Source organism: Pecten maximus, chromosome 15 (genome assembly GCF_902652985.1).
Source record: "Pecten maximus chromosome 15, xPecMax1.1, whole genome shotgun sequence".
Lineage (NCBI taxonomy): Eukaryota > Metazoa > Mollusca > Bivalvia > Pectinida > Pectinidae > Pecten > Pecten maximus.
In genome coordinates, this window is record NC_047029.1 from 29,952,359 (window position 1) to 29,965,179 (window position 12,821).

The 12,821-nt window shown below is 33.5% G+C and overlaps 1 protein-coding gene across 1 annotated transcript; it reads right to left on the reverse strand.

The window, feature by feature from the left end:
- Nucleotides 1-848: 848 nt before the first annotated feature.
- Nucleotides 849-7,310, reverse strand: LOC117344335. Its single transcript, XM_033907066.1, has 7 exons — nt 7,048-7,310; nt 6,366-6,480; nt 5,658-5,809; nt 5,236-5,320; nt 4,333-4,406; nt 2,464-2,590; nt 849-1,307 (listed from the first exon to the last, which is right to left on the reverse strand). Exons 1-7 carry the CDS (start codon nt 7,191-7,193, stop codon nt 1,257-1,259), a joined length of 750 nt encoding a protein of 249 aa, XP_033762957.1. The 5' UTR covers nt 7,194-7,310; the 3' UTR covers nt 849-1,256.
- Nucleotides 7,311-12,821: the final 5,511 nt, after the last annotated feature.

Genomic DNA, 12,821 nt, shown 5'->3' on the forward strand with positions numbered 1-12,821 from the left:
TTATCCGTGTTGCGTTTTTTTTTTTTTATTGTTTTTTTTTTTATTGTTTGGTTATATTTATTATCAAGGTATATTACACACAGGTCCTATTACGTCACAGCTTTCAATTGGAAAATAATTAAAAACACTTTTTAGTGTATGGTAATATTTAGCTAACGGTTGTGTTATAGATATACAATATACAATTGAAAATGTCACAGGTCTCTTCAATTTGTTGCCTGTTTAAGTGTTTGATTTTAAAACTGACTATTGTAGAAAAAGGCAACGGGTTTTATATTACAGGAAGGCAAGCATTACAAAATGTCCATGAGAAGATTCCACGAAATGTTCATAATATATTGACATGGATTAGCTGGATTGTGCGTTTTCTTTCAGAATAATTAATTCCTATAATACTATATAGTATTGTTTATTTTCACCTTGTTTACACACAATTGTAATATTGAAATTCTCTAAGACATGCCGGAATGTGATACTTTCTTACGGCTGGTGTTATTATTTAAAAATACTGAATTATTCAAATATTGACTAACATTTATAAATAAATTTTATCATTATTCAATTTACGTAATATAAATATTGGTTTCCATTGTATCTTAATCTTTTGTTATTTAAAGTAAGGAATATAATAATAAAAATTATATAGATATATATATATCTATAAAGAAAAAGGAAAATTTCGACAAAACGTCTTTAGTACATTCGTCGCGTCTTGGCGAGTCTGAAAAATCTCCAAGATGAGAGGAAAGTACTACAGACGTGTTGTCGAGTTTTTCTTTTTATTAAGGAATTACTTCGTCCGTAGGTACCACACTGAACAAGTTTATTATAACAAATCATAAACCAAGTAAACATGTAAAATATTTTATTCATACAATAAGCATTTCTCTTCTGCTTTTGGTCAAAGGGAAATAATATAGAAAATAGTCATTCACAAGTTACCTCCCTTGTTATAACAAACATGATGGACAGGTTATGCTGAGTTATATCAAGACATATCACACCATAATTATACGCGAAGAGGAATATTTTAATATCAAAAATAATACAATTTCTAAACATACATTTTAACGTAAACTAGTAGTACATTTTCTCCGATTAAACGGTGTCAACGGAAAATACATCCAGTAAACGGTGTCAACGGAAAATACATCCTGTAAACGGTGTCAACGGAAAATACATCCAGTAAACGGTGTCAACGGAAAATACATCCTGTAAACGGTGTCAACGGAAAATACATCCTGTAAACGATGGCATTATTTGAGTGGGTGATACTGTCCTCGCTTGATCACAAAGAATACACCATCCTGCAGTAAGCAGAAAAAATAATGAATCATTATCAAGGAAAATTATTCATCTATTATTAATATTTAATTCATTTTTATTTTAACTTATGCATACTGTTTCGCACCAATTGAATGCTATTATCTTTAATAAAGTATATTCTGCTTACGAAGTAGATTATGAAAGACAACAGAAACTGAAATGATACTAAATAAAATGAATACCGATTCCACCATGACAAAGTTAAAACGGAAAGCAATTTCGAATATTGAAACGACACCAAATCTGACATAATCAACTGTTATTAGGAGGAACACTAAGACAAGAATCTGTTGCATCCACAAGAGACATTTTCGTTGTTCCCTTCAGACTTATATAATATAATAGGGATAATATTGATTTAAACTCAGGATTATGTTGTTTTAATACATGACTTGTAACTTTAATCGAAGGATGTATTAAATACAACCTTTGTCACTGTCTCTGAACAAAGAAGTATTGTCGGAATACAAACCAAGACACCCTCACCTGGGCAGCATTCATATTTAGATTAAATGTGTATATTTTAGATACACCGACGATGATAAAAGCAATAATTGCGTTTTCTATTATGAACATCAATTTTTATTTTTCTATTTTTTTGCATGTACACTTCCGTTGAAAAGTAGGAAATCACCATGTTTAGCAAATATATGACACGGTGAAGAATTCTATACAAATAAGCATATCATTATTATCATAAAATTAGAGAAATGCACATTTTTGCAATGTACATTTCGTTATCATAGGAGCTATATTTTGCCGTACAACTAAATAACAAGTTTGTATTTGTATACCGTGCATACATATACATTATGTATAATGAATATTTGTCAGCATCTTGTAGTTTTTGATGAGAAGAAGTTTGAATGAATATGTTATTGAAAGAAACGTTTCACTTAAAAATCTTAATAAACACACGAAAACAAAATTATCATAATGTTATAATTAATATTTCTAAACGTTTTCATAAATGCTTTGCCTTTTTCCTGGAGAAGGGGGGGGGGGGGGGGGGGGGGGGGGGGGGGGGGGGGGGGGGGTTTAACATCATGAACGCACTATATCTATATTTTCATTTTAACTAGACTGACCATACTTACAATGTTTTAATAAGCAGACAAATGTGTTAAATTGACTGACCTTGACTAGGCCCGGAAGAGATACCCAGAGCTGCCGTTGAGGTATAAGGTCCTTCCCGCTATTTCCTTTCTTTATTTTGTTAAATAAGACTCCTCCTACAAGGTATATAGCTAACAGACAAACAAATCTGAAAAAAGTGAAAGTATGTTGTAGTTTGCATTATCTGTTCTCATTTAAGAGAGATTGCGGTATGCAATGTAGACTTTTGTAAGGAAGTACAATATATCTATCTTAGCTACTGTACCAAAACGTCTGTTAAAGACTTGAGAGACTTCAGAGCTAACGAAAAACATCATAATCCATTAAGACAAGGCGACGGAATCAGGTGGTTCACAGCGATAACTATATAAATGTATCGAAACCACGACGTGTTATCTGTTTTTTTTTGTTTTTTTTTAAATGTTTACACATCTATTGGTTATTTACAATTAAAAAACAAAGGCATCTGTAAAGAATTGAAAAAGGAAATTCAATATCTATATATCTTTGTATGTTTATAAAACATTATACAAAATCAGATGAAATTTTTCAAAAAGAATTATTCCAAGAGTTATTGATGTGTCTACTGCTACATTTGTGATATCCGCCGTGTAAACCATGATTTACTACATTATGTATAAACTATATCTGTGATATCCGCCGTGTAAACCATGATTTACTATAAACTACATCTGTGATATCCGCCGTGTAAACAATGATTTACTATAACTATATCTGTGATATCCGCCGTGTAAACCATGATTTACTGTAAACTATATCTGTGATATCCGCCGTGTAAACCATGATTTACTATAAACTATTTCTGTGATATCCGCCGTGTAAACCATGATTTACTATAAACTATATCTGTGATATCCGCCGTGTAAACCATGATTTACTATAAACTATATCTGTGATATCCGCCGTGTAAACCATGATTTACTATAAACTATACCTGTGATATCCGCCGTGTAAACCATGATTTACTGTAAACTATATCTGTGATATCCGCCGTGTAAACCATGATTTACTATAAACTATATCTGCGATATCCGCCGTGTAAACCGTGATTTACTATAAACCATATCTGTGATATCCGCCGTGTAAACCGTGATTTACTATAAACTATATCTGTGATATCCGCCGTGTAAACCATGATTTACTATAAACTATATCTGTGATATCCGCCGTGTAAACCATGATTTACTATAAACTATATCTGTGATATCCGCCGTGTAAACCATGATTTACTATAAACTATATCTGTGATATCCGCCGTGTAAACCATGATTTACTATAAACTATATCTGTGATATCCGCCGTGTAAACAATGATTTACTATAAACTATATCTGTGATATCCGCCGTGTAAGACATGATTTACTATCAACTATATCTGTGATATCCGCCGTGTAAACCATGATTTACTATAAACTATATCTGCGATATCCGCCATGTAAATCATGATTTACTATAAACTATATCTGTGATATCCGCCGTGTAAACCATGATTTACTATAAACTACATCTGTGATATCCGCCGTGTAAACCATGATTTACTATAAACTATATCTGTGATATATGCCGTGTAAACCAGGATTTACTATAAACTATATCTGTGATATCCGCCGTGTAAACCATGATTTACTATAAACGATATCTGTGATATATCTTTATTTACTATAAATGATATCGCGTCCACAACATTAGTACTAGACTTGACTAGAATTAGACAATCAACTATACGAATTAACATCGAACATATCGCAATGCAGTCATCAAAAATAACGATATTTCTTATTCGATCAAACTGGTGTTAAACATTTAAAATCAAACCTTCGTGGGTAGTGACAGGCCATATTTTGAGAACATTTAGATTATAAGTACTCACATAATTATCAAAACACTCCCTGCGCTTAATCCTAAAGGCTTGAGACATGCATTAGGCGTGGAATATACGAAAACCTGGAAAAAAAACAAAATTAATATTATAATTGTGTTGTTATGTATCTTATCTTTCAATCTGGTGGATGAGTAGAGAAAAGTTTGGAAAATTGATTCCTTTCCCCAAGAAATTGTATGTGAAATGTGTTGTGAGAACAATGATAATTTATCAGAACAAAGCACAATAATACCTATACTTACAGATTAAATCGATAAGGGTATGTAACTATAAGTAAAGTATAGCAAATATCCCAGCAGGCTTTATACTTTAACATGTTTACATATATATATATATCCCAGGATGCTCTATACTTTAACATGTTATCATATATCCCAGGATGCTTTATAAAATTGTACTTTAACATGTTAATATATATCCCAGCATGCTCTATACTTTAACATGTTTACATATCCCAGCATGCTCTATACTTTAACATGTTTACATATATCCCAGCAGGCTTTATACCTTAACATGTTTACATATATCCCAGCATGCTCTATACCTTAACATGTTTATATGTATCCCAGAAGGCTTTATATTTTGCATGGTTACATATTTCTCAACAGGCTGATAGTTCATAGATGCAACACAATATAAGGTGTGTAGCTCATACCGGTATTTCGTTGTTTCGTCCTATGGTTTAAAACAACGAAATGGCAAGAATGCATGTCATGAAAGATCGATTTTTCTACCCGTAAAAGTCAACGAATAATAGGAGTTAAAATGTAAAAAGGTGATGTGAGATATATCGCCTTTCGCCCCAATATGATGCAATAACTAATTAAAGAAATGGAAACAAATCAACAACTATTCGGTTATACGTTTTCTTCTTCAATAAAATACACATACGTATACTGGTGGCTTTGAATCTGGGATTTCGCCAACCGGAAGGAATTCTTCAGTAGAGTCACATTGAAGTATAACAGTGGTTGTCCTGAGTAAAAAAGAGCATGTATTGTTTATATTTTGATCGGGTACATCCATAACGGTTACAAACCCATCTAAAAATCTTAAATCAAAGGATGATGACTACCGTCATATTTCCATGTTATAGGAACAATCGCCGAGAGAGCAACGACAACCTGGCGAATTTGAAGCTATCATTGTTGCAAAAATTCAAATCAGGTACCTAAGCTAAAATAAACATAATTAACTTAAGGTTGATGTAAACGTAATGTTTTCTTGCAATTTCATAACAAACTGAAACAAAGTTGTAGACTTCCCCAACATCGACAACTATATTCCTCTATGATGATCATTATGTTGCGTACCTTGCATTGTCTGTTGCAACGTAATTTACAGTTAGAACCTCCCCAAGATTTGCTTGGCCTAAGGAGGCTCCGTCCTTGTAGCTGAATGATGCACTTTCCTGGGTCCCAATATCATACAATTGGATTTGCTGGCCTGGGACAAGTTGACACGCCTGCGAGATTAGGAAAATAGCATGATCATATCTATCGATGTGTAATGAAAACCATAAACCTTGACTCGAAATATATACAAGACAAAATATGAACAAAAAATTAACCAAACAAATAGTGCTAGGAAAATAAGAGCGTGTGTTCTGGAAGCGTATTCTTCTTAAATTACGTCATCATTCGTGTCGATCTAGATCCCATCCAGATAGAAATACTATCTCAAAATGAGAAGTGAATTGATCATAACGAAACTACCAGGTGTATCAATGATAACTACATATCAAAATGATTTACAGTTAGATATAACGAGTTTTGCAATCGTGTGGTTACACTACATGTATTTGCGTTTATTGATTAAAGATAATGCCTTATGACAACATTTTGATAAAAACTGAAAAAGTTACTCTAGTTTAAGGTTAATCAATAAGGGAAGTTATGAAAATATGTTCCCCATTTCAAACAGATAAATCTAATAACGTATATTGAGAAATGTGACAGTAAACCTCGCTCTCTCCTACCATGTACCATGCTTTATCAGGGATTAGTTGATAATCTACTTACCGCAACGGATTTACAGTTATCAAACTGTGGCGGTAGGGATGGATCCGACTGGTCGAAGCTATAACAGGGATTATATGAGTAGAGACTACCGTCTGTTGAAGCAACGTCTTGAAATCTGAAGAAAAAGAACAACCGCAAAACGATTGATCGAAAGTCATGAAATTCCTTTCTAAACCTGCAATCGGTACTACCATTGTCTGAATACATGTCTTATGATGCATTGTGCTATTTCCCGGCATTGATAGAGGTAATTTAATGTAAACGTTGTATATTTTACAGCAAATGAGAAACATGTTCTACATGTATTTATACTACTCACTATTATAGACCCGGATGGAGGCCCGTGAAAGTTCTTACTATAGGAAGAAACCGTTGATTTCATACCGTTTCACTTCCGATCGGCGTATCGAACACCGACCGCCAAGGTAGTGTGTTACTACGGTGTCGCGCCACCACGCTGAAATTACTGTACAGTATGCACGTTTCGTCCATAGTTTATCAAAGTGTTAATTATCATGCTTATGTACATATTTTCACTTTTCTGACACCTTCTTTACTTACTTTTGCGTGAAACCTAAGAGTATTCTTACCTGCTTACAGCTTCCGGGATGAAGTACATTGCGACTTTTAATTAATGATTTGGCATACATAATTGTAAACAGAAGCTTTGTAATAGACTTACTTCGTCCCCTGTATGGCCCCTGGTTTGAGATCCATCGCCCCACCACTGCATTCACACGAACATGATGATGTCTTTTTACATGTTTTGGCATCTAGTTCCTTAAAACATAAAAGGAGCACTGTTGTGACAAACACATAACGTTTCATCCTTAACGCTTCTAATGTTCACACCACAGTTTCATAACACTGATAGTTACATAGTAATCCGTTATATATTAATGACTATCCATAAGCTTAGGTAGTCATGATGAGTTTGTTTACATACGGGTACATTTATCATAGAGAGTTCACCTTTGTACTGATCGAGCACAACAGTATTGTTATCTATAAGAATGACATCACCAGTTTTAAAATTGTATTTACCTTCTCATTTCAGGTATCATTAAGTAATCTATTTTATCACGTGTTTGTAAATGATATATTGCAAAGGCAATATTGTAAATGATATAATCTCTAATATTGCTTTAACTTAAATCATTTCCCCGATTATATATATATAGCGCATGACCTACCCCATGATAACATGATTTTGTTATCGCCCGTTATCTGTATCTAACTCGCCGATCGTTACACATGGTCAGCTGTTACATTGATATTATGATGTAAGTAGGGATGTGTTAAAGAAATTAAAACACTAATAACATGTAACAAAAGGTCTGTTTAAAGGGGTCATCTCTATCAAAATTACGTTCGAAGGTTTGGTTGGTGAGAGCTATGCCTCTATCTTGAAAGCATATTGAGATATGATGTTTGCACTGAACTGGGTAGACGTCCTGACGATATCAATATTGAGAGAATCATGTTTACAGTGAACTGGGTAGACGTCCAGAAGATATCAATATTGGAAGAATCACATTAACAGTTTCCTAAGTAGACGTTCAAAATATATCAATATTGGGAGAATCATATTGAAAGTGTACTGATAAGACGTTCAGAAGACATCAATATTGGAAGATTTATGCTAACAGGGATTTAGGTAGACGTAAAAAAGATATCAATATTGGGAGAATCCTTTTTACAGCGAACTGAGTAGACGTCAAGAAGGCATCAATATAGGGCGAATCATGTTAAAATTGAACTTCGTAGACGTCCATAGGATATCATTATTTGGAGAATCGTTTTTATAGTTAACTGAGTAAACGTCCAGAAGATTTCAATATTGAGAGAATCATATTTACAGTTAACTAAGTAGACGTTCAAAATATATCAATATTGAGAGAATCATATTAACAGTTAACTAAGTAGACGTTCAAAATATATCAATATTGAGAGAATCATATTTACAGTTAACTAAGTAGACGTCCACAAGATTTCAATATAGTGAGAATCCTGTTTACAGTGAACTGGATAGACGTCCAGAAGATATCAATATTTGGAGAATCATGTTCAAGTAAACTGGGTAGACGTCCAAACGAAACAACTATTGAGAGAATGATGTTTACAGTGAGCTGGAGAGACCTCCTGAAGATATCAATATTGGGAGAATTTCCCCCTTTCTTAAACGTTGGCCCCTTTAGCATTAGTAAGGGCTAAGTCGTTAAAATGATAAAAAAAAAAAAAAAAAAACAATTATCATTAAGTAAGACTTGCATGTGTTTGGCAAAGCGTTATCAGATTTGTAAACAGGTAGGATATCTAAGATTTACATCCTAGGACGCCTCTTTCAATAAGCACCAGTTGCTACTGTATATGAAGTGTCATAAATCATATGGAGTCCATCAAAGCAAATATAGTGATGTTAAATCACGGAGATAATATTTCAAAAAAGATGCATCGTATTAAGACTTTTCTCATTGGCCAGATTGTTGCAAACTTTCTTTCGGGAATTTGAATAAATTATGAATCAAGAATATATATCCATGTACCGCATTGCTTAAACATTGATCTTGCTACAGTCGTTGACATGATTCTTAAGTATTATAGGGAGAACGTAATCCAAATAAAAGAACTTTTGGTAAATACATTGCTTATCAGTTATTTAGGTTTCGGGCAGGTAAACTGTTCTTCATATTACCCGAACCGAAACTAAATAAGAAACTAGTTCTATCTCGCATTCCCGAAATAACGTGACAATGCCCAAAACTTAAACACTTTTGTTAAATACATAATCAGTTCTGAAATACAAGTCAGTGGTAACTGCTTTCCTTGAAGCATTATTTCAGCATAACCCCGAAGATTACTCCAGTATTACAAAGAGAAATACTATTTCTATATCGATATGTTATAGTATTGTTCCGTCTTTGATGGTTGTCTTTCTAGTAAGGTTAAAAGTAGACTTAGCATGATTTGCCTACTCTATCACGTACACTTAGGTGGTTTAAATACAAATTTGCTGTTGTTGTTGTTGTTGTTGTTGCTTTTTAAATACATATTTCATTTCCCCCGGCAAAGATTAATGGGCTGCCATGGTTGGGTGTTACTGTCGTTGTTGATAACTAGAACTAATATCAACAATATCATCATTAGACGACTATCACGATAAAAAGGATAAGTTAAAACCCAGTAGTTAAAGTTGTTTCTGTCGACAGAAAACAATTTGCAATCATTTGATAGTAATTAATTCTGAAATATCCATAGCATTATCACATTAAAATATTCACAATTACATATGTACCATCACACATAAATCCTGAACGATCGATAGAAGGAGATTAATAATCAGTATAGATCGTACTGTTATTTACCATGTGTTTCCATAATTAACAGTCATAGAAAACATATATATATGTGCATATGCAAAGCTCTATGCCAGAAGGTGATATTTTTCGCTTGGAAAATATTCACGAGTCTTTTTTTTTTTATTTCATAACTACAAGAATGGATTCTGCTCGAAATTTGACGAATAACTAAAACCAGACGGTAAAGTAAGCTGTTTTAAGATTTGCTGTCCTGAAAAATGAAACATGTATCCAGTCTAGAGTATTGCCCCCGAAGACGGTCAATGACCATTCACTTAATTAAATAAGCGAACGAAATTGACAAAACGAAGAAAAACATATTGAACTATTTGATGACACATTCGACGGTAAAATGTTTTATTAAAACAGCTGTATAACTATTATCCGCAGCATCAGTATATCCTTTCATTTCTTTACAATTTAAATTGGGTATATTTTGCTGAAATCGATGAAAGTTAATTACCTGACTGTTTGATTCGTTTAATCATCCTAGCGTGAAAACTCACAGGTGTCCTTGTATTCCAGGGACACACTTACCAAATAGGTGAGGTTATATATACATATTCATTATACTTTCTTATTCGAGAAATTATCCTGTGAAATGCAGATGACTTAGTTGCCATATTGTGAAGAGAAGTATGTCTTCCAATTCAATGGAGCGTATTTCCCTCAATATGGTCGATTTAGACGATAAATGCCAGAATGAATTCAACTACTCAACTCTGAATGAACATGAAGACGCCAAATCCATGTATCAGAAAGATGGATCGAAGACAGAAGACGACGAAACTTTAACGTAAGTGGTTTAAGAATGTATTATTAAAAGAATTTCCGCCTACCTCGAGGGTGTGACCGAGACATATCTAACCCTCGGAATGTTGTTCTTGTTTGCATAACCAAAGGTCACGGTCAAACAACCAATAATATCACTCCGACTATTTTTATACTACACCAGCAAGGAAGAGGATTTTCTGTTTTTGTTTATTCATTTGTTGGTTTGTTTTTTGTTTTTTTTGGTTTTGTTTATTTTCATACTTTCTTATTTATACAGGGTCCATTTTACGCCCATATAGGAAAACATTACAGCAATGCAAAGCAATTTCGGCGTGATGTGATTCAAATGTCGGCGTCATTGCACAGTTGTCCCGGCGTCATTGTTAATAAGACGTCATATTATTATTGCCAGCACATTTTTACTTTCATTGAATTAAATTATTGGATGACTTTGCCACGGCATGTAATCGCTATTTCACGTTGTTATAGTAGTATGTACCATACAATGTGTTGGTTCTTTATATTGCCATAATGCGTATGTTCATCAATCACATAGTCGACCGTTATATATTGAATTGTGATTTGTGTAAAACAAATTCGGTTTACGCAACTGTATGTATCCTGAAGGGATTTTCATTGGTTCTCGATTGTCACATTGTGGACAATGACGTCAGGTCACTTATTGAACCTGCCAAAATGTATATTTTCTCAGTTATGTGATAAAACGTATATTAGATATAAACTTGAAAAATGAAAGTATTCAGATACTCGTTTCATATAATCTCATCTGAAAGAAAACTCATTTGATATTCTGTATACATTGTATGGTTTAGAACATGTATATTATTTTCTCGTAATCTTTTACCTACAGAGATATCCAAGGATTTATGCTGCTGTTAAGATCGTACATATGTACTTCGTTTCTTGGACTCCCTTACATGGTGAAACTTCTGGGATTATGGGTAAAGTATTCGACATTAGCAAAGCACATATTCAAAGTCTCATTGATCAATTTCTGTCATTTTGTCAATATGTATTCATTATACAAGTTGTTTTACTTAAAACGGAAAGACAACTGTTCCAGAATTTCGATACTGCTCACGCTCAGCCAGGCCAATCAGCAAATTTGTAAATAAGGATATATTTGATGAAGCAGATGATGCTTACTTTTCCAGAGCACATTTAATTATCTAATTGTCATATCCTCTCTTTGTATGAATTTTGATTAATGACTACGGTTTCTGTTGGTATTCACATGCATGTAGCATTCGCGTCTTAAAATAACAAGTTGATTCTTATTTTAGAGTGGAAGTGCAGGACTACTTCTTGCTGGATTGATAAACGGAATAGGAGCGTTGGTTTTAACAGGAAGTTCACATAAGATAACAGAAAGGTAAACATCTTTGTTTTAAATATATATCTGTCTGGATGATTTACTGCGTATATTATCAATTTATCAATAGTTTATCCATTCGCATTATATCTGTTTTTGAAATTACATATTACAGAACAGGTGAGGGGTTTAGTGACATGGGAGTATTGGCGGAGAGGAGTATAGAGCTTGGACCTCAGTTTTTACAAAGTTATGCAGGGAAAATAAGGTTGGTGTCTATATTTAATTCTATATTTTATATAAACTTTTATGTTTTACACATTTAGGTTAATTTTGTTTCTCTATCTTTTAATCACAACCTGGGGATAATTGGATAGCCTCGCCTACCAAACTCCATTACATTCAAAGTTGTAAATTTTCTGAATTGATGACACATTTTATAACCTATTTGGCATAGTGATATAACAGGTTATTCTAGCGAGATGCAAATTTCAAATGGCTTCCTGGAACATTGGGGAACCGTGCACTGAATACGCATACTTACACGTCAGTCACAATTATCCCATGGTATAGTGAGAGGTAACTTAGGTGACGATAAATGAAGAAGATAAGACAAATATGAATTTTAAGTTGAACAAACTAAAATTAAACATTGTAAAGACCCAAAACTTTTCGCGGAACATGGAAAAGGGAGACAATTGGATAATCTATGACGCTATCCAAGATAACGCTTTTCTCGGGAATCGCTGACATTCTTTCAATATCCTTTTCAGATGGTATGTTAACTGTTCTGTATTACTGACTTGTGGTCTTCTAATGCCTGATCTGATTTCCATTATGAATCTTCTTGCACAAGACGTGAGTATTTTTTAAACTAGCTCATTCGTTTTGAAGAATTGTTATGATCTGTTAATACGTACCACTGTATCTGCTGACCATATCCCTTCCTTTTTCCTATCATTATTCATTAATCATTTGTAAAGATGTAAG

What these genes read in the sequence shown, in the direction of transcription:
- LOC117344335 (XM_033907066.1), bottom strand. Translation starts at nt 7,193, where the DNA reads ATGAAACGTTATGTGTTTGTCACAACAGTGCTCCTTTTATGTTTTAAG. An exon ending in GTTGCAACAGACAATGCAAG is followed by an intron (nt 5,321 to 5,657) that starts GTACGCAACATA and finishes TTTTTTACTCAG; the next exon opens with GACAACCACTGTTATACTTC. An exon ending in ATTCAAAGCCACCAGTATAC is followed by an intron (nt 4,407 to 5,235) that starts GTATGTGTATTT and finishes TTTTTTTTCCAG; the next exon opens with GTTTTCGTATATTCCACGCC.